General features: G+C 48.9%; 1 protein-coding gene across 1 annotated transcript in view; it reads right to left on the bottom strand.

Moving 5' to 3' along the window:
- GRIK4 (glutamate ionotropic receptor kainate type subunit 4) overlaps positions 1-22,516 on the bottom strand; it is a 901,771-nt gene that overhangs the window by 223,628 nt on the left and 655,627 nt on the right. Inside the window, 1 exon segment of the mRNA XM_060251811.1 lies at positions 13,951-14,004. Within this exon segment, the coding sequence (XP_060107794.1) occupies positions 13,951-14,004 (54 nt within the window).

The following is a 22,516-nucleotide window of genomic DNA, read 5'->3' as shown; positions in this document are numbered from 1 at the left end:
ATGCAAAGGAGTTCCTGCTACAGAAAATGCCCTGCTATTATGTAGCCAATCCTCCAAGAGCTTACAGTAGGGCCTGTACTAGGAGCCCGTAAGCTCTTGGAGGATTGGCTACATCAGGAGTGTGTGGCCTAATATGCAAAGGAGTTCCTGCTGCAGAAAATGCCCTGCTATTATGTAGCCAATCCTCCAAGAGCTTACAGTAGGGCCTGTACTAAGAGCCCTGTAAGCTCTTGGAGGATTGGCTACATCAGGGGTGTGTGGCCTAATATGCAAAGGAGTTCCTGCTGCAGAAAATGCCCTGCTATTATGTAGCCAAATCCTCCAAGAGCTTACAGAAGGCCCTGTACTAAGAGCCCCGTAAGCTCTTGGAGGATTGGCTACATCAGGAGTGTGTGGCCAAATATGCAAAGGAGTTCCTGCTGCAGAAAATGCCCTGCTATTATGTAGCCAATCCTCCAAGAGCTTACAGTAGGGCCTGTACTAAGAGCCCTGTAAGCTCCTCAAGGATTGGCTACATCAGGGGTGTGTGGCCTAATATGCAAAGGAGTTCCTGCTATAGAAAATGCCCTGCTATTATGTAGCCAAATCCTCCAAGAGCTTACAGAAGGCCCTGTACTAAGAGCCCCATAAGCTCCTGGAGGATTGGCTACATCAGGAGTGTGTGGCCTAATATGCAAAGGAGTTCCTGCTGCAGAAAATGCCCGGCTATTATGTAGCCAAATCCTCCAAGAGCTTACAGTAGGCCCTGTACTAGGAGCCCCGTAAGCTCCTGGAGGATTGGCTACATCAGGAGTGTGTGGCCTAATATGCAAAGGAGTTCCTGCTGCAGAAAATGCCCTGCTATTATGTAGCCAAATCCTCCAAGAGCTTACAGTAGGCCCTGTACTAAGAGCCCCGTAAGCTCCTGGAGGATTGGCTACATCAGGAGTGTGTGGCCTAATATGCAAAGGAGTTCCTGCTGCAGAAAATGCCCTGCTATTATGTAGCCAATCCTCCAAGAGCTTACAGAAGGCCCTGTACTAAGAGCCCCGTAAGCTCTTGGAGGATTGGCTACATCAGGAGTGTGTGTAGGGTGACCATAATGTCTGAAGGCCAGCCAGGGACACCTTGGGGGGGGATGAAGGTAGGGGTGCGCGTGCGCAAATCGTGCGCGCCGCCGGAAACAGGAAGTGACGTCACTTCCGGTGACGTCACTCCCGGTGATGTCATGCCACCGCCGGAAACAGGAAGTGACGCCACTTCCTGTGACATCATTTCCCCCACATCACCTGCCGGAAAATGGGAAGTGACATCACTTCCCCCAAATGACATCATTTCCCCCAAATGCCACTGCCGGAAACAGGAAGTGACTTCACAGCACTTCCTGTGACGTCCCCAAAAATCCCCCAAATATCACCGCCGGAAACAATTTTGTTCTCAAATCCTGTATATACTTCATCAGTATATGGGATAAGGCACTTTCTCAACTGTGCTGCATAATGCAGCCTATTTATTTTGTCCTGTTTGCTCTGTTGGCTCTATCTGCGCCACCTTCATCACTTTCGGGGTGTGGATCCCCCAGTGGGGTGGTCTCCCGACTCCCTCCGCCGGCTATTTCTGATAGCCCTGCGCCCCCTCTTTCATTTGATATGTGTCCCGTGTGGGTGCCACCCTCCCGCCGGGAGATGCCGCAAAATGAGCCCCCTTGAGACTTATGGCGGCAGGGCTCGGGGGAAGCGAGCTAGACTGCTGTTCTTTTGAGGGGTTATAGGGTGTTTCGAGCCCGTCCCTGTGGCATCAGTCCCATCGTTGTGGGACCCAGGGGGGCGGCACAGCGGCACGCCGAAGCAGCCTGTCACTAATAACACAGGTCGAGATGCAGGACAGGAACCCAGAAGTGACCGACACTCGCCGCCCTCCCTCACTCGCCGCCTTCCCCGCCGGCGCCCGCAGCCCACCGCCTCCGGGGCTGGCTAAACCGGGACCTTTAATGGTCCCGGTATAGGCAGCCCAGGAGGCGGGAATTGGTGGCCAGAACCAGGAAAGTCCCGGGAGACCGGGACGGTCTGGCCACCCTAAGTGTGTGGCCAAATATGCAAAGGAGTTCCTGCTGCAGAAAATGCCCTGCTATTATGTAGCCAATCCTCCAAGAGCTTACAGTAGGGCCTGTACTAAGAGCCCTGTAAGCTCCTCAAGGATTGGCTACATCAGGGGTGTGTGGCCTAATATGCAAAGGAGTTCCTGCTATAGAAAATGCCCTGCTATTATGTAGCCAAATCCTCCAAGAGCTTACAGAAGGCCCTGTACTAAGAGCCCCGTAAGTTCCTGGAGGATTGGCTACATCAAGGGTATGTGGCCTAATATGCAAAGGAGTTCCTGCTGCAGAAAATGCCCTGCTATTATGTAGCCAAATCCTCCAAGAGCTTACAGTAGGCCCTGTACTAGGAGCCCCGTAAGCTCCTGGAGGATTGGCTACATCAGGGGTGTGTGGCCGAATATGCAAAGGAGTTCCTGCTACGAAAAAAGCCCCTGGTTATCATGACTGTGCTCAAGTTTTCCACTCAAGGAAGTACCAGGATGTGTATGGGGGTTGCCAGCTTTCGATTGGGAAGTGCCTGAAGATTTGCAGATGGAACCAAGGGATGGGTGGGACGGGATGCCAGCCTCCGGGTGGGACAAGGGGGAAAAAGGCACAGCTTTGATGAGTAGTCCTATAGCTAATGGTTAAAGATTCCATCACACTACAAGCGTCTGAGCCGCAAACATTCCAAAGTTCATTTCTATGGAGCAAGGATGTCAAACTCATTTGTTATGAGGGCCAGATCTGACATAAATGAGACCTTGCTGGGCCATGCCATATCGGGCCAGGCACATTTTAAGATTATGTAGATTTAAACTAGATGGCAGAGATATAAACTTTATTTAAAAACTTAAAGCATGCTTAAAGCATTAGCATTTGTTGATCTTAAAGGTGCTTTCTTTGTATCTCTCCCATGGGATCCAGGGAACTGGGCAAAGGAAGCTCTGGCTGTTTCCTGCCTTCCCCAGGGGGCCAGAAGGGGAGCAGCCTCAACCAATAGAAGGAAGAGAGGCTTGGCTCAGTAGCTCTGCATTGTGATTGAGGGAGCCTGGCAAAGCAAAGCTCTGCCTCCCTCCCCACTTCCTCCCCAAGAGAGGAGCCTCAGCCAATGGAGAAAACAGAGGTTTTGCTCTGTAATTCCTGCGCGATTGAGCAAGCCTTGCAAAGCAAGCTGTTATGCAGAAGGAAGCAAGAGAGAGGGAAAAGGAAGCAGATGACAGCCAGTTGCTCGGGGGCCTGATAAGAGCACTCTGGGGGCCTGATTCAGCCCCCAGGCTGCATGTTTGACACCCCTGCTATAGAGACATTCAGAAAAATTATACAATGATACACAGAACAATCACAAGGTAGAACGGGTAATATGTCAGAAAGTCCTTAGTAACAGTTCATAATAGAATCCAAAGATGCATCTCTCTGTCCACAGAAAGACACGTCCTGTTCCAATCACTGAAGAAGAGGCTCACTCTGGACAAAATTCACACTCCAGGCATACAGACGTACATACATACAGCTTAATGAGTATTTCTGGAATACCTAGGACCCCATTTTTGCGGAAGGCTTTATTCAAGCTATACCCTTGAAAGAAAAATTTCTCACTGTTCCAACACCACTTCACTCTTCAAGGTTCCAAGCAGGTTTTGAATTTACTATTTTGTGGACAGAGAGAAGCATCTTTGGATTCTATTATGAACTGTTCTTTTTTCTGAATGTCTCTATATAGGAATAAACTTTGGATTTTTTGTGTCTCATATGTTTGCAGAGTGGTAAAGCTGCAGTACTGCAGTCTGAACTCTCCGCTCACGACCTGAGTTCAATCCCGGTGGAAGCTGGTTTCAGGTAGCTGGCTCAGGTTGACTCAGCCTTCCATCCTTCCGAGGTTGGCAAAATGAGTCCCCAGCTTGCTGGAGGGAAAGTGTAAAAGACTGGGGAAGGCAATGGCAAACCACCCCGTAAAAAGTCTGCCGTGAAAACGTTGTGAAAGCAACATCACCCCAGAGTTGGAAACGACTGGTGCTTGCACAGGGGACTACCTTTACCTTTTAGTGTGACTGAATCCTTAGCCATCAGTTATAGGACTACTTGTCGTGAGGGCTGCGCCTTTTTTTTCCTTTGTTCGTTCTCTGTGATTCTCATTTGTGTTGTTGAAAGCCTCCAGGTGGAGCCTGAGGACCCCATGGAATTCCAGCTCAACTCCAGACTACAGAGATCAGTTCCTCTAGATAAAACAGATGTTCTAGATGGTGGACTTTATTGAGGTCTCTGTCCTCCCGAGGCTCCATCCCCAAATCTGGAGGAGTTTCCCAACCTGGATCTGGCAACCCTACCCCACCCCGATCTCCGGGTAGCCAGGGGGACCTGGTAGCCCTGGCATGGTTCTTTCTTCTGGGGGCGGGGGGGACCTCAACAGGGTATAATGTCAAATCTCCAAAGCAGTCATTTTCTGCAGAGGAGCTGATCTCTGTATTCTGGAAATGAGATGTAATTTTTTTGGGGTGGGGGGAGGATCGGCAGGTGCCACCTGGAGGTTGGCAACCCTATGTGCGGAGAGTCTAGGGCAGGGGTGGCCAAACTTGCTTAACGTAAGAGCCACACAGAATAAACGTCAGATGTTTGAGAGCCGCAAGACACGAACGTCAGATGTTTGAGAGCCACAAGGAAGGAAGGCAGAAAAGCAAGTCGATGGGGGAGGGAGGGAAAGGTAGAAAGAAAGCAACTTTAACTTTAAATGCCTTCTTCAAGCCACTGGCTGGCTTGGCTTAGATAAGTGATTTAAAGAGACAAATGCCTTCTCCAAGCTGACCTATGGGGGGCGGGCTTTGAGAGTCACACAATATGTATGAGAGCCACAGTTTGGCCACCCATGGTCTAGGGTGTGTGAGTGTGTTTGTGTACGTATGTGTGTGCGTGCAGGGCTGACTTCAGATTCAGAAATATGCAGACTTGAAAGCAAAGCCTGAGATAATGGGGTTTAACAAAGAGAGTGAGTTTCATAGGGTATAACGTTGTACAGTCCACCTTCTAAAGCAGCCCTTTTCTCCAGAAGTGGAAGAAATGTTTTAAATTACGACTGATCTCCAGACGACATAAATTGCTTATTTGTTTATTATTTATGTCGTCTGGAGATCAGTTGTAATTCTGGGAAATCTCCAGCCCCCCCCCCCCCAACCTGGAGGTTGGCAACTGTGTGTGTGTGTGTGTGTGTGTGTGCATGCACACAGGGCTTTTTTTGTAGCAGGAACTCCTTTGCATATTAGGCCACATCCCCCTGATGTAGCCAATCCTCCAAGAGCTTACAGTAGTCCTTGTACTAAGAGCCCTGCAAGCTCTTGGAGGACTGGCTACATCAGGGGTGTGTGTGGCCTAATATGCAAAGGCGTTCCTGCTACAAAAAAAGCTCTGTGTGTGTGTGTGTGTGTGAACAAGATGCTTAATGCAGCACAACATACCATTTGTGACGTCTCTCTGTAAACCTCAAGAGTACAAGATAAGCGCAGGGGCCATTCACAGCTGCTGTTAACAGTCTCCGTTTAAGCCCGGACTAATACAATTAAATCTATCATTAAATTCTAATTCAGCATTTATCTGCGCAACAATGAATCTATTAGCCACTGATAACTCCTTGTTTATAAGGCAGGAGAGCAATTGGAACACCCATTAAAAGGCATTCTGCCATGGAAATACTGTCCCTGGCGATGAAACAATAATTATTATATATTTAATGCGAAAGACATCAAAACTAAAAGAAAACTGTATCTTAGGAAACAGAACACTGTTTTCCATTAATAAGCATTGTGCTTTTTAGGAATAAACTGGCGGCGGGGTGGGGGGGGGGTGGAGCTGTCAGCAAAATAGCACCTTCCTTGGTTGGGATAGAAGAATACTTTGATCTTGCCTTCTGCTTAAGCAAAGACCTGAGCCCACACTGGAAAGTGTGTCAAGTCAATGCCAGAGGTCTCCAAGATAGCGCCCATGGGCACCATGGTAGGTACCCACCAACACCTTTCTTGGCATCTACCAAGTGTTTCTAGAAAGCTGGTGGGGCTCTTGCCCATCAGGGATTCTGATTCGCCCCTGAAGATCTGATTGATTGCACCGATCAAAATAAAATGGTTCCGGGGACAGCTGCCAGCACAGCCTTTGTTTTACTCTCTCACGCCTCCTTCCCGGTGTATTTTAATCACCCCTCTTCTCTCCTGTGCTTGGGCTTTCTCTATTATGTGTGGCTGCACATCCTGTGGCAACTATTTTGCGGCGAGCTCCTCCTCCCGAGGCAGCCATTTTGCAGTTGCGCCCACCACCCTGTGTCATAATTACAAGGTTGCTCACAGGCTCAAAAAGCGTGGGGACGCCTGGCCTATGTGATAACAGCAATGCAGTCACAATGGAATCAGGCTTCATTTATTAATCAGAACACGTTGCCCCATTTGGGGAAGGGCAGGGTTCTTTGTTTTCCCAGCAGGAAAGCCCAAGAACGCAGTTCTGGCTGGCTTGGCATCAGAAGATGTGGCCTAATAGGCAAATGAGTTCCTGCTGCGTGAAACAATGGTGACGTCAGGGGTGTGTGACCTAATATGCAAATGAGTTCCTGCTGGGCTTTTTCTACACAAAAAGCCCTAGGGGAGGGTATAAAATATCCTACAGAGCCCCATGGTGCAGAGTGTTAAAGCTGCAGTACTGCAGTCCAAGCTCTGCTCACGATCTGAGTTCGATCCTAGTGGAAGCTGGGTTCAGGTAGCTGGCTCAAGGTTGACTCAGCCTTCCATCCTTCCTAAGTTGGTAAAATGAGTACCCGGATCGCTGGGGGTAAAGTGTAGATGACCTGGGAAGGCAATGGCAAAGCATCCTGTAAAAAGTCTGCCAAGGAAATGTTGTCAGTAATGACTCGTTGCTTGCACAATTGACTACCTTTACCTTTATAAAATATTCTGAGTGATGTATATCATGACGAAGAACTCGTTATGAAGCAGACATCAGTATAAACTCCGCCAATATGCCACAGCGGCCATAAAACAAAGTCAAATGACTTAGAATAGCAAGTCCAACAAAATCCATAGCAGCCTAAGGAACAAATCAGAAGTCTCTTCAGGCACAACCGCCTAAAGCATAGTATTCATTCATCACACCAGGAAAGAAGTTTCAGTTAACCTCCTACATAGTCAGGAAGGGTAGATCCAGATTCTTGGTGTCACCACTGAAAAGGCCTTGCTGAATGTAGCTACCAACAACTAGCATACAAACCAGAACGTGGCCCTTTAAGTAGGGCTTGTTTTCTGAAAACAAAAGAGGTGCCAGAACACTCAAGAGGACTGAAGGAGAAATAAACAGGTGCCCCTCATGAATGTTTTTTGAGAATTTTGTTTCCACAGAGAGGATCAGTTCCAGGATCAGGACTCCATTCTACTGTGTCCCAACCACGCCGCCCCCCCCCCCCCGCTACAGCCTCAAAGGGCATCAGGAGTCAGGTCAGGAGACTTCTGGTTCAGGTCCCAATCCTGACACTGTCAGTTGGTAAAATATCACCTTGTTATAGCACTAGGCTTCCCAACCCTCCCGCTCTGGCGGGAGTCCCCTGGGTTTGCAGCCTCATCTCCCGGTCTTCAAGAAGTGGGAAGCGGGGGGTGGAGGGGGGAGGGGGGGGAGAACATACCTGTAGGCTTCATTATAGAGCTCCTGAGCCGTTTGTAAAATGTCTGCCGCTTTAAGGCTGGGCAGGGAGCAGGAAGGGCTTGGGAGAACAGCCCCGCCCTTTCTTTTGCTTTCGCTTTCACAGCAAGAGTTCTCCGGAAGAAGATCTGGTAAGTGTGTGTGTGTGTGTGTGTGTGTGTGAGGGAGGGGGCAGGGGATTCCCTGGTTTGGAGGCCCTCCCCCCTTTTAGAAAGCGTGGGGGGGGGAGGGAAATGTCTACTGGGCATTCTATTATTCCCTATGGAGAACGATTCCCATAGGGAATAATAGGGAATTCATCCGTTGGTATTGGGGGCTCTGGGGGGGCTATTTTTTGAGGTAGAGGCACCAAATTTTTAGTATAACATCTAGTGCCTCTCCCCAAAATACCCCCCAAGTTTCAAAACGATTGGACCAGAGGGTCCAATTCTATGAGCCCCAAAAGATGGTGCCCCTATACTTCATTATTTCCTATGGAAGAAAGGAATTTTAAAAGGTGTGCTGTCCCTTTAAATGTGATGGCCAGAACTCCCTTGGAGTTCAATTATGCTTGTCACATCCTTGTTCTTGGCTCCACCCCCAATGTCTCCTGGCTCCACCCCCAAAGTCTCCTGGCTCCACCCCCAAAGTCCCCAGATTTTTCTTTAATTGGATTTGGCAACCCTATATAGCACACGGGTGGCCAAACTGCATTTCGGGAGCCACGCGTGGATCTTTCACACATATTATGTGGCTCTCGAAGCCCACGCCGCCGTCAGCCAGTGTGCAGAAGGCATGTGTCTCCATAAATGCATTCTCCAAGTCAAGCCAGCCAACAGCTTGGAGAAAGCATTTAAAGTTGCTTTCTTTTCACCTCCCATCCCTCCCCCATCTTCCTTCCTTCCTCGAGAGACAGTTTGGTGTAGTGGTTAAGTATGCGGACTCTTATCTTAACCGGGTTTGATTCCTCACTCCTCCACTTACAATTGCTAGAATGGCCTTGGGTTAGCCATAGCTCTCGCAGGAGTTGTCCTTGCAATGGCAGCTGCTGTGAGAGCCCTCTCAGCCTCACCCACCTTACAAGGTGTCTGTTGTGGGGGGAGAAGATATAGGAGATTGTAAGCCCCTCTGAGTCTCTGATTCAGAGAGAAGAGTGGAGTATAAATCTGCAGTTTTCTTCTCCTTCCTTCCTTCCTTCCTTCCTTCCTTCCTTCCTTCCTTCCTTCCTTCCTTCCTTCCTTCCTTCCTTCCTTGTGGCTTGTAAGCTAAGTAAGTTTGGCCACCCATTATAGTAGTTCATGTGAAGGGCAGGAATGCCAGCTCTGAATAGGGAAATAATTGGAGATTTGCAGGGTGGAGCCCCACCTCAGTGGGGTGTAAAATGCCATGAAGTCCACCTTCCAAAGCAGCCACTGCCTTGGAATCAAGTGTAATAGTGGAAGATCTCCAGGCCCCACCTGGAGGTTGGCAACCCAAGTCGAGGGGCACGCACAGCGGTTTTGCCATACACAGAAAGCGACCCATGCAAACCAGCCTTTGAGGTTTGGGGTTGTGGGGGGGAGGTGAAAATCCCAAGCCCGTGGAACCTAATAAGAAGCTGTCCTGATGGACACGGACGCTCCGTTTAATGGCTTTGAAGCACCACAGATAAAAGTGCCAAGAAAAGATTTTTAAAAAATCATTTATATGGCGTAATAGAGCTATTGAGAAACGATCAGCAGAGACCCACGCGAAGATTTGCAAGCGCAGAGGATTTGCCAATGGCAGGAAAAATTTCTCACAAAAGTTAATTTCAAGAGGAGCAGGCAGGGGAATTTGAGGCAGCGCCTTCCCAAAGCCAAACTTGAATTACACCATTAGAAAGCGAATGTCAATTTCAAAGACGCCAGAAAGGGAAGTAGAGCTAATTCCCCTTTATTAACGCCCTCCTCCCACCTGCAGAAGACAGAGATCAACCTTCAATATATATATATTTTAAAGCAAAAACCCCTCCCCTCCAACATGTGCTGAAAAGGAGGCAGCTTTGTCAAGGTAAAAAGGAAGCTTCAAACATATTTGGAATCTTTACAAGGGAGGCAATCGGACCAAATAGCTCTCTTGCAGGGAGAGCTACACATTACAGCTAGGCTTCCCAATCCCCAGGTCCCAGTGGGGGATCCCCCAGTTTTACAAGCTTCCCCCCTCCCCCAGAAGTTGGCCAGTGGGGGAAGCCCCGCCCCCACAGCCATTATGCACCTCCATGAACGATTCCCATAGGGAATGATGGGGAATTGATCTGCGGGTATCAGGGGCTCTGGGGGGGGGGCTGTTTTTTGAGGTAGAGATGCCAAATTTTCAGTATAGCATCTAGTGCCTCTCCCCAAAATAACTCCCAAGTTTCAAAAGGGACCAGGGGGTCCAATTCTATGAGCCCCAAAAGAAGGTGCCCCTGTCCTTTATTATTTTCTATGGAAGGAAGGAATTTTAAAAGGTGTGCCGTCCCTTTAAATGTGATGGCCAGAACTCCCTTGGAATTCAATTCTGCTTGTCACACCCTTGTTCCTGGCTCCACCCCCAATGTCTCCTGGCTCCACCCCCAAAGTCCCCAGATATTTCTTGATTTCGACTTGGCAACCCTAATTCTATTGCACAAAGCGCTGGGCTGGATTCCAGACTGACTCTTCCAAGGGCAGAATGGAGCCTTCCTGCGTACGGTTGCCAACTCCAGGGAGAGCCGCCAGCTTTCAGGTGAGACCTGGGGATCCCTCAGAATCATAGGTGACCTCCAGACTACAGAGGTCAGTTTCTCTGGAATAAACGGATGCTTGGGAGGGTGGACTCCGTGGCATTGCACCCCATGGAGGTGCCTATCCTCCCCAGGCTCCACCCCCAAATCTCCAGGAGTTTCCTAACCTGGAGATGACAACCCTACCCATCCCCCGGTAGTCAGGGGGGACCAGTCAAACCTAGCAGAGTTTGGGGAGTAGAGGGATCTCAGCAGGGTATAATGCCATACAGGGCTCTCTTTTTTGGTAGAAAAAGCCCAGCAGGAACTCATTTGCATATGAGGCCACACCTCCTGATGTCACCGTTGTTTCACACAGGGGGCTTTTTGTAGGAAAGGCCCAGCAGGGACTCATATGAGGCCACACCAGGGGTAGAATTCTAGCAGGAGCTCCTTTGCACATTAGGCCACACACCCCTGATGTAGCCAATCCTCCAAGAGCTTACAGGGCTCTTTTTTGTAAGCTCTTGAAGGATTGGCTACATGTGGCTTAATATGCAAAGGGGCTCCTGCTAGAATTCCACCCCTGGGCCATACCCCCTGACGCCAAGCCAGTCAGAACTGTGTTTCTGCTCAAAAAAAGCCCTGCAAATACAATAAGAACTTTTCTGGCTCGTGATAGAATCCAATGGCACATTTTTAAAAATCGGATTCTAACTTATTCTATTGCTTCAGACCAGGGGTGTCGGAACTTGCTTAAGAACCACATAGAACAAACATCACATGTTTGAGAGCTGCAAGCCTCCCGAGCCAGTTTGGCCACCCCTGCTTCAGACCAACACAGCTACCCACCTGGATCTATTTTCTGGCTTAGACAAAGAGCTCTCATAGTCTAGCATTTTGACAGATGGCAGGCAGATGCCTCTGCGAAGCTCACAAACAAGGCATGAAGGCTACAGTTTGGTGTAGTGGTTAAGTGCGTGGACTCTTATCTGGGAAAACCGGGTTTGAGTCCCCCCCTCCTCCACTTGCACCTGCTGGAATGGCCTTGGGTCAGCCATAGCTCTCTTATCTGGAAGAACCAGGTTTGATTCCCCACTCCTCCACTGGCACCTGCTGGAATGGCCTTGGGTCAGCCATAGCTCTCTTATCTGGGAGAACTGGGTTTGATTCCCCACTCCTCCACTTGCAGCTGCTGGAATGTCCTTGGGTAAGCCATAGCTCTCTTATCTGGGAGAGCCGGGTTTGATTCCCCACTCCTCCACTGGCACCTGCTGGAATGGCCTTGGGTCAGCCATAGCTCTCTTATCTGGAAGAACCAGGTTTGATTCCCCACTCCTCCACTGGCACCTGCTGGAATGACCTTGGGTCAGCCATAGCTCTCTTATCTGGGAGAACCGGGTTTGATTCCCCACTCCTCCACTTGCAGCTGCTGGAATGGCCTTGGGTAAGCCATAGCTCTCTTATCTGGGAGAGCCGGGTTTGATTCCCCACTCCTCCACTGGCACCTGCTGGAATGGCCTTGGGTCAGCCATAGCTCTCTTATCTGGGAGAGCCGGGTTTGATTCCCGCCTCCTCCACTTGCCCCTGCTGGAATGGCCTTGGGTCAGCCATAGCTCTCTTATCTGGGAGAGCCGGGTTTGATTCCCCACTCCTCCACTGGCACCTGCTGGAATGGCCTTGGGTCAGCCATAGCTCTCTTATCTGGGAGAACCGGGTTTGATTCCCCACTCCTCCACTGGCAGCTGCTGGAATGGCCTTGGGTCAGCCATAGCTCTCTTATCTGGGAGAGCCGGGTTTGATTCCCCACTCCTCCACTTGCAGCTGCTGGAATGGCCTTGAGTCAGTCATAGCTCTCTTATCTGGGAGAGCTGGGTTTGATTCCCCACTCCTCCACTGGCACCTGCTGGAATGGCCTTGGGTCAGCCATAGCTCTCTTATCTGGGAGAGCCGGGTTTGATTCCCCACTCCTCCACTTGCAGCTGCTGGAATGGCCTTGAGTCAGTCATAGCTCTCTTATCTGGGAGAGCTGGGTTTGATTCCCCACTCCTCCACTGGCACCTGCTGGAATGGCCTTGGGTCAGCCATAGCTCTCTTATCTGGGAGAACCAGGTTTGAGACCCCCCTCCTCCACTTGCACCTGCTGGAATGGCCTTGGGTCAGACATAGCTCTCTTATCTGGGAGAACCAGGTTTGATTCCCCACTCCTCCACTTGCAGCTGCTGGAATGGCCATGAGTTAGTCATAGCTCTCTTATCTGGGAGAGCCGGGTTTGATTCCCCACTCCTCCACTGGCACCTGCTGGAATGGCCTTGGGTCAGCCATAGCTCTCTTATCTGGGAGAACCGGGTTTGATTCCCCCCTCCTCCACTTGCACCTGCTGGAATGGCCTTGGGTCAGCCATAGCTCTGGCAGAGGTTGTCCTTGAAAGGGCAGCTGCTGTGAGTGCCCTCTCAGCCCCACCCACCTCACAGGGTGTCTGTTGTGGGGGAAGGAGATAAAGGAGATTGTGAGCCGCTCTGAGTCTCTGATTCAGAGAGAAGGGCAGGGTATAAATCTGCAATTCTTCTTCTTCTTCTACACATGTCCTTGCGACTGGTATTCAGAGGTAGACTGCTTTTAAACACGGAGGCCCTACTGAGCTATAATGGCTATTAGCCATCAATAGTTTTATCTTTCACACATTTCTCTCCTGTTACAGAAACTGAAGTTCACACTGTCAATACTGCCTTGCTCACCTTTTGCAAAGCACTCCAATTAAAAAGAAATTGTTTTTTTGCAATGAATTCTAAGAAGAAAAAAGAACTGCCAGAAGACAAAGCATTTTTGGCACTCCCAAAAGTGATTATGAAAACCTGAGTAGCATCAGCGACTCAGAGAGCTGGAAGGGTCCGGAAAGGCCATCAGTAGGTTTGGCTTGGCCAGGCCTCAGATTCAGCAGGAGCTCACAGGAGCACAGCTCCTGAACCTTTCTGAGGGTTCCCCCTCCTCCTCCCCACCTACTTTGTCCATTGAATAGTAGGTGCAGCTGCATAACAATCCATGGATTAGCAGCCAGCCAGCCACCAGGAGCTTTGCCACACCCCCAGCAGCCCTCATTAACCCCTGGAGAAGCCAGCGCCACCCTTTCTCCACTTCTTATGTGATTTTGGGTGGCTTGCTGGCCTTTTTACTAAGCAGGCCTCGCTCGCTCGGGGCTCTCCTTTCTTGCATCAGGTTGCTTTTGGCTGGGGGGTGGTGGTGGTGGCATATGCTAATGAGTTATGCTGATGACCCCACCATCTATTTTTCTACAAAACGACCCCTGAGCTTGGCTCTCAGTTCTTTAAACGGTTCTCATCGTCGCTATTTCACAATGGATCAAGCCATTAAAAAGAAGCACATGTCTGCCTCTCAGAACAAACCCCCCCCCTCAGATTTCTCTGCTCTCCCACCCATTCAGAGGCGTCGGCAGAGGTGCCAGACACCTCCGAGATCCCGGCGAGTCACTTTTCAGCAGCACAGCTCTTACGCCAGGGACAAGGCAGCTGAGAAAACGTCTTACCAGATTAGTGAAGATATACGTGTAATACGCCGACGCCATTCCCAGTTCTGCGGCCTGCGAAGAAAAGGAGGAGGAGAGGGGTTAGAGAAGGCTGCAGCAACAGGAGGCTCCAGCAGCGGAAGAGGCCTGCCTTCAATAAACTTTTGGCAGACCTGGTTCAAAAGCCATGCAGGCTTCAGCCGTGGGCTTGAGCCTTTCAATACTTAATCTGCTGGTATCCAGCTTGGCAGGGCTTTTTTTTTTTTGCAGAAAAAGCCCAGCAGGAACTCATTTGCACATTAGGCTCCACCCCCTGATGTCAGCATTGTTCCGCATAGGGCTGTTTAATAGAAAAAGCCCAGCAGGAATCTATTTGCATATTATTATTATTATTACTATTATTATTATTATTATTATTATTATTATTATTATTATTATTATTATTATTATTATTATTCCGCCCATTCCCGCATTGGGGGCTCAGAGCGGAGTACATCAAACAGAAATAAAATCACAATAAAATCATAATAAAACTAATTACAACATTCATCAAAGTGCAGCAAGATGACACGACAGCAAGGTGGTATAGCACAAAGTAGTACCACAATACAGCACCACAGTACAGTTGTGCAGTAGAGCTAGGGTTGCCAAGTCCAATTCAAGAAATATCTGGGGACTTTGGGGGTGGACCTAGGAGACTTTGGGGGTGGAGCCAGAAGAAATTAGGGGTGGAGCAAAGATCAAGGCTGTGACAAGCATAATTGAACTCCAAAGGGAGTTCTGGCCATCACATTTAAAGGGACGGCACACCTTTTCAATTCCTTCCTTCCATAGGAAATCATGAAGGATAGGGGCACCTTCTTTTGGGGCTCATAGAATTGGACCCCCTGGTCCAATCATTTTGAAACTTGGGGGGTATTTTGGGGAGTGGCACTAAATGCTATACTGAAAATTTGGTGCCTCTACCCCCCAAAACACCACCCCCCAGAGCCCCAGATACTCGCAGATCAATTCTCCATGATTTTCTATGGGAATAAATCTCCATAGGGAATAATAGAGTTCCCAACAGACATTTCCCTCCCCTCCCCCCTCTTTCTTACTACCCTGTAGCGGGGGGAGGGTCTCCAAACTGGGGGATCCCCTGCCCCCACCTGGGGATTGGCAACCCTAAGTAGAGCAGCAAAGCAGTAGGGGGGAGGCCAACGGATGGATAACTAGATGCCCGCTGCCTCATCCAAAGACCTGGCGGAACAGCTCCGTTTTGCAGGACCTACGAAAGGCCAATAGGCCAGGTAGGGCCCAGATCTCCATAGGGAGCCGATTCCACCAGGTCGGGGTCAGGACCTAGAAAGTCCTGGCCCTGGTAGAGGCAAGACGGGCATCTCTTGGGCTGGGGACTATCAGAAGATATTGGGAGGCTGAACAAAGTGACCTCCGGGGCGTATAAGGGAGGAGACGGTCCCGTAGGTATGTTGGTCCCAGGCCGCGCAAGGCCTTAAAAGTCAAAACTAACACCTTGAAATGGATCTGGTACTCTATAGGCAGCTAGTGCAGGTTACCCCCTGACACCAAGCCAGCCAGAACTGCGTTCCTGTTAAAAAGAAAACCCCTGCAGCTTGGCTTGCCAACCTCCTGGTGGCAGTGGCAAGGAGAGAAGCCAAGCCTCCGTGTACACAAGGGGTGGGGAACGTCAGGCCCGAGGGCCATTTACGGCCCTCGAGATCACTTGGTCTGGCCCTCGGAGATTGCTGGGCCAAGCCCACCCTCTCTTGTGGGCCTTGTGAAGGACCGCTGCAGGGGTATGTGGGTGCTTTAAAGGTCTGCTAGGAGCAGCTGAAGGGAGGGAGGGAGGGGTGGCAGGTGTGGGGGGTGGAAGCCAGCTACCACCAGTTAAATTTGCACGTGATTATCTCAGATTGTGTGGCCTAATATGCTAATATTAGGGGATGTGGTCTAATATGCCTGGACCTAGGCATTTGCCTAGAGTGGCAGGCCGGTGTGTGTGTGTGCTGTATTAGGCTCTCCCCACGTGACTTCAAATAGAAAAACAATTATTTACATTAATTTTGCCAGCCTGAATTGTCCTCCCTTGGCGGAGCACTGCTTTTTAAGTTGATAATTTTGTATGGCCCACGAATGATGTTATAAATATCCAAATGGCCCTTGACAGAAAAAGGGTTCGCCACCCCTGTCCAGATCAGGGGTGGCCAAACTTGCTTAATGTAAGAGCCACAGAGAATAAACATCTGATGCTTGAGAGCCGCAAGGCACAAAGGTCGGATGTTTGACAGCCGCAGGGCAGGAAGGCAGGCAAATAGACGGTGGCGGGGAGGGGAGGGAGAGGTGGAAAGAAAGCAACTTTAGTTTGAAATGCATTGTCCAAGTCACCGGCTGACTTGGCTTGGAGAAATGATTTAAGGGGCGCTCATGGGGCGTTGGGGGCTTCGAGAGTCACACAATATGTGCGAACGATCCACGTGTGGCTCTTGAGCTGCAGTTCGGCCTCCCCTGGTCTAGATACGACTAATGCGAATTTCTTAATCAAGTACAGACAATAGAAATAAAAAAAAAAATCTTAAAATACCTATTATTAAATCACAACATGCATTCATACAAAAAAAATACCAACAGAGCAGAACGTCTTAAAGGGAAAGAAGCAGTCAATTCTCATACAGTTCACAATTCAACAGGTAAGTCCGGTTCCTTTTCTTCCCAGGTTGACTGTTCGCTTCTCCCGCTAAGACGGACTTCGGGACGCAGAAAAATATGCTCCAGCCCGAAAGAAGTGATCCAGAGTTTAGCTGTAGTTAAGTGCGGAAACCTTGATGGGAAGTGTAAGAGTCGGAAATATTGGATCGGCTGGAAGTATACTGACATGTATTAAAGCTTGGATAAAGCCCTTCTGGGTGAAAGCGGGGTCTAAACGTTCCAGGAGGCCCATTTAGCTTGCACAGCCTATACAGAATATTGGAAATTACTGCACATTGAAGACTGGAGCATATTTTGCTGCATCCCGAAGGAACTGGACTTACCTGTTGAATTGCGATTTAAGGAATTCTTATTAGAATCATAGAATCATAGAGTTGTTAGGGACCTCCAGGGTCATCTAATCCAACCCCCTGCACAATGCAGGAAACTCACAAATACCTCCCCCTAAATTCACTGGATCTTCATTGCTGTCAGATGGCCATCTAGCCTCTGTTTTAAAACCTCCAAGGAAGGAGAGCCCACCACCTCCTGAGGAAGCCTGTTCCACTGAGGAACTTCTCTAACAGTCAGGAAGTTTTTCCTAATGTTGAGCCGGAAACTCTTGATTTAATTTCAACCCATTGGTTCTGGTTCTACATTCTGGGGCCACAGAAAACAATTCTGCACCATCCTCTATATGACAGCTCTTCAAGCACTTGAAGATGGTGATCCTATCACCTCTCAGCTGCCTCCTCTCCAGGCTAAACATGCCCAGCTCCTTCAACCTTTCTTCATAGGACTTGGTCTCCAGACCCCTCACCATCTTCCTTGCCCTCCTCTGGATCTGTTCCAGCTTGTCTAGATCCTTCTTAAAATGTGGTGCCCAAAACTGAACACAATACTGATACTATCAGTAGTATCTAGACAGTATACACAGGGGCTTAGCTTCTCTCCTTGCCACTTCTATCCGTGGGTCTCATTCTGGTTGCCAGACCTCCTGTTGGCAGGCAACAAAAGTGAGACACACGGATCAGGTAGAACGAGACAAGCTAAGGCCTCTGTGTAAACAGAACCCAATCAGAAAGCTTCCTGCATTCAATATATGTTATTATACCATTCTGCAAACACTAAAGTCAAAATTAAAATCTATAAATAAATCAGAGCAGAGAATCCAGAATGAACACAACTCAGTCCTTTACAATCAGTGCCCCATAGGGCTTCCACTCTAATTTAGTGAATTGAATAATTTACGTTGAATACAGAAAGCTTTCTTATTTGATATTTGAGGTTTTGTCTACACGGAAGTTTCGGCTTGTCTAGTTCAAGTGGCTGGAGGTTTCCTGCTATTACAACCACTCTCCAGGCGACAGAGATCAATTCCCCTAGAGAAAATGGCTGCTTTGGAAGGTGGACTCTACGGCATTATGGCCCAAACCCTGCCCTTCTCAGGCTCCATCCCCAAAATCTCCAGGAAAAACCAGGTGGGATTTCTGCACACCCAACTCAGAGCTGGCAACCCGATACCCTGCCTTTTTCCTCAGTGCAGACCCAAAAGCAGCTTACATCATTCTCCTCGCCTCTCTTTTATACTCACAACAACCCTGTGAGGTAGACCAGGCTGGGAGAGTGCGACTGGTCCCAGGTCACGCAGCTTGGGGAAAACCAGTTTGGTATAGCGGTTAAGTGCACAGACTCTTATCTGGGAGAATCGCGTTGGATTTGCCGCTCCTCAACCTGCACCTGCTGGAGTGACCTTGGATCAGTCATAACTCTGTCAGAGCTGTTCCTTTCAAGAGCATTTCTCTCAGAGTTCTCTCAGCCCCACCTACCTCACAGGGTGTCTGTTGTGGGGAGAGAAAGGGAAAGGAAATTGTAAACCGCTCTGAGACTCTTGAGTGAAGGGCAGGGTATAAATCCAATCTCTTCTTCTCTTTCTTTATACACTGCTAAGATCCATCCCTTTCTCTTACCCTGCTTTCTCCAGGTTCTGCCCCCACCTCCAAAACTCCAGGAATTTCCTGACCTGGAGTAGACACTCATATCGGGGGGGCAGTATTTGTGTTTTACATTTAATTGTGGCTTCCATGCCAGGAAACTCCTTTGCATATTAGGCCACACACCCCCAGATGTAGTCAATCCGCCAACAGCTTACAGTAGGCCCTGTACTAAGAGCCCTGTAAGCTCTTGGATGAAGGGTATGTGGCCTAATATGCAAAGGCTGCATCAGGGGTGTGTGGCCTAATATGCAAAGGAGTTCCTGCTACCCCCCAAAAAGCTCTGTCCATTGGTAATTGAACTGTGGAATTCATTTCTACTGGAGGTAGTGATAACAATGACCATTCATGGGTTTAAAAGGGGATTAGGTATATCAATGGAGCAGAGGTCCATCAGTGGCTACTAGCCATGGTGATTAAAGGTAGCCTTCACTGTTAGAGGCAGCTTACAGGGCTCTTCATACAGGGCTTACTGTAAACTCCAGGAGGATTGGCTACATCAAGGGTGTGTGGCCTAATATGCAAAGGAGTCCCTGCTACGAAAAAAAAAGCCCTGTTTCCATCCCAAGAACAATTCTCGCAACCTTTCCAAAATAATTTTATCTGCTGCCTAAGCTGCCAAGGCAAACAAATGCCTAATAACTGACTTCAAAGCTAGCAAGGGGGTCAGGATGGGGGTGGGGCTGTGGCTCAGTGGCAGAGCGTCTGCTTGGCATGCAGAAAGTCCCAGGTTCAATCCCCAGCATCCCCAATTAAAAAGGATCAGGCGGTAAGTGATGGGAAAAACCTCAGCTTGAAACCCTGGAGAGCCGCTGCCAGTCTGAGTAGACAATACCGACCTTGATGGACCAAGGGGTCTGATTCAGTAGAAGGCAGCTTCATGTATTTTTGGTAACCGGAAAAAAGCCCACAGGGAAAAAAAGCTCACGGAAAAACCCCACGGCCATAAACGCTCACAGGAAAAAAGCGCACATGGAAAACAGCCCACAAGGAAAAATGCCCACGTGGAAATAAGCCCACATGGAAAAAGCCCACACGGGGAAAAGGCCATTCAGAAAAAAGCCCAAATCGAAAAAAGCCGACGCGGAAAGAAGGCCACATGGAAAAAATACCATGTCAAGCATCATAGATATTTATAATTGTGGATAACATTCACCATTTTTGAGAATGAACAGGTATTACCCATATTGGATGTTGTAGGATTAAAGCATGTCATATTCCGTGTGGGCATTTTCCCATGTGGGTATTTTTCCTGTGAGCATTTATGACAGTGGGCGTTTTCTGTGAGCTTTTTTCCTGTGAGCTTTTTTTATGGAACCCTATTTTCGTGGGCCCCCGAAAAGCAGAACCTTCAGGCACCAACCTGGGATTCCTGCAGCCCACAATTAAGCGGCCTTTCTTGGAAAGGAGAACGGGCTTGCCGACTGTGAAGCTGCAGAAGCCCTGTCGAAATGACTGATTGTAATTGAGACGGGTGCCTGTGCTTCTCTCTATTGGGGGGTTTGTCACCTGCATGGCTTTTTTTAGTTCTGCCACTACACAAGGCAACAATTTCAAATGTGCTACGCTTAAACGAATTTGCATGTGCAAATGAGCAACACCTCCTCTCACAACTGGGATGAGACGGCACTTCTGATCTATTTTGTGTTGCCGTTTCTGTTCAGCGGCTTCTCGCCTTATGAGGAAGTTGGGGGAGGTGAGAGAAAACATAAATGAATCACAGTCCCTTTGGAAAAGTAATTCCTATTGGATTGGGCCAATGGTTCCACTGGTCCAGCATCCTCTTTGCACAGTCCCAAACAGAGCCAGTTTGGTGTAGCAGTTAAGTGCACGGACTCTTATCTGGGAGAACTGGGTTTTGAATCCCCACTCCTCCACTTGCACCTGCTGGAATGGCCTTGGGTCAGCCACAGCTCTTGCAGAGCTTTCCTTGTGAGAGCCAGTTTGGTGTAGTGGTTAAGTGCACAGACTCTTATCTGGGAGAACCGGGTTTTGAATCCCCACTCCTCCACTTGCACCTGCTGGAATGGCCTTGGGTCAGCCACAGCTTTCAAGGAGTTGTCCTTGAAACGGCAGCTGCTGTAAGACCTCTTTCAGCCTCACCTACCTCACAAGATGTCTGTTGTGGGGGCAGGGAAAGGTAAAGGAGATTGTGACCACTCTGAGACTCAGAGTATAGGGCAGGATATAAATCCAATATCATCATCATCTTCTTCTTCTTCTTCCTTCCAGTGTATTTTTGCTTCCAAACATGGAACTTTGCATTCCACCAACAGCCACTGACGCCAGATCTATCTACCCAAGGATTTTTCTAATCTCCTTTTAAGTGTGCGGACTCTTATCTGGGAGAACCGGGTTTGATTCCCACTCCTCCACTTGCAGCTGCTGGAATGGCCTTGGGTCAGCCATAGCTCTGGCAGGAGTTGTCCTTGAAAGGGCAGCTGCTGTAAGACCTCTTTCAGCCTCACCACAGGATTGAAGTCCGTGGCCAACATCACACTTTTTGGCAGTGAGTTCCACACAGCATAGTCCCTTTACAGAATTCAGTGCCACAAAGCATGGCAATTGGGTTGCCTTTGGTTGCAATTCTAAGGGAAGAAGGTTGGGCCGGGTCAGCAGCAGCATACAAACACACAGGGCTTTTTTTTGTAGAAAAAGCCCAGCGGGAGCTCATTGGAATATTAGGCCACACTCCCTGATGCCAAGCCAGCAGGAACTGCGTTCCTGCTCAAAAAAAAGCCCTGCAAATACAATACGAATAACTTTTCTGACTCAAGTTAGAATCCAATGGCACCTTTAAGGCCAACAATTTTTTTTTTTAAAATTCGATTCTAACTTGTTCTATTGCTTCCGACCAGGGGCGGCCAAACTTGCTTAACTTAAGAACCACATAGAATAAACGTCAGATGTTTGAGGGCCACAAGACATGAATGTCAGGTGTTGGAGAGCCACACGTCAGGAAGGCAGGTAAATGGATGGAGGAGAGGCGGAAAGAAAACAACTTTAACTTTCAAAAACACTGCTAGGCATGTCATGGCAGCACGACTCATTGTGGTCACCATCATGTTTAGTGGGCACACAGTGTCCATTATTGCACTCACTTGCATAAAGGTAAAGGTAGTCCCTGTGAAAGCACCAGCCGTTTCCAACTCTGGGGTGACATCGCATCGCGACATTTTCACGGCAGACTTTTTTATGGGGTGGTGTGCCATTGCCTTCCCCAGTCATCTACACTCCCCCCCCCAGCAAGCTGGGTACTCATTTTACTGACCTCGGAAGGATGGAAGGATGAGTCAACCTCGAGCCGGCTACCTGAACCCAGCTTCCGCCGGGATCAAATTCAGGTTGTGAGCAGACTGCAATACTGCAGCTTTATCATTCTGCGCCATGTGGATCCTACTCACTTGCATTTGTTGTTGTTGTTCAGTCGCACAGCCGAGTCCAACTCTTTGCAACCCCATGGACAAAGTCACACCAGGCCCTCCTGTCTTCCACCATCCTCCAAAGTCTGCTCAAATTCGTGTTTGTTACATCAGTAACGCTGTCCAGTCATCTCATCTTTTGCCATCCCCTTCTTCTTTTGCCTTCTGTCTTTCCTAGCATCAGGATCTTCTCCAGGAAGTGATCCCTTCTCATTTGGTGGCCAAAGTGTTTGAGTTTCAGCTTCAGCATCTGACCTTCCAGGAAACAGTCTGGGTTGATTTCCCTTAGGATTGACTGATTGGATCTTCTTGCAGTCCAAGGGACTCTCAAGAGTCTTCTCCAGCACCACAGCTCAAAAGCATCTATTCTTCTGCGCTCGGCCTTCCTTATGGTCCAGCTCTCACAGCCATACATTACTACTGGGAATACCATTGCTTTAACTATATGGACTTTTGTTGGCAGGGTGATGTCTCTGCTTTTTA

Source organism: Heteronotia binoei, chromosome 12 (assembly GCF_032191835.1).
Source record: "Heteronotia binoei isolate CCM8104 ecotype False Entrance Well chromosome 12, APGP_CSIRO_Hbin_v1, whole genome shotgun sequence".
Taxonomy (NCBI): Eukaryota; Metazoa; Chordata; class Lepidosauria; order Squamata; family Gekkonidae; genus Heteronotia; species Heteronotia binoei.
The sequence above is the reverse complement of the archived record's forward strand: the minus strand, read 5'-3'. Positions and strand labels throughout refer to the sequence as shown.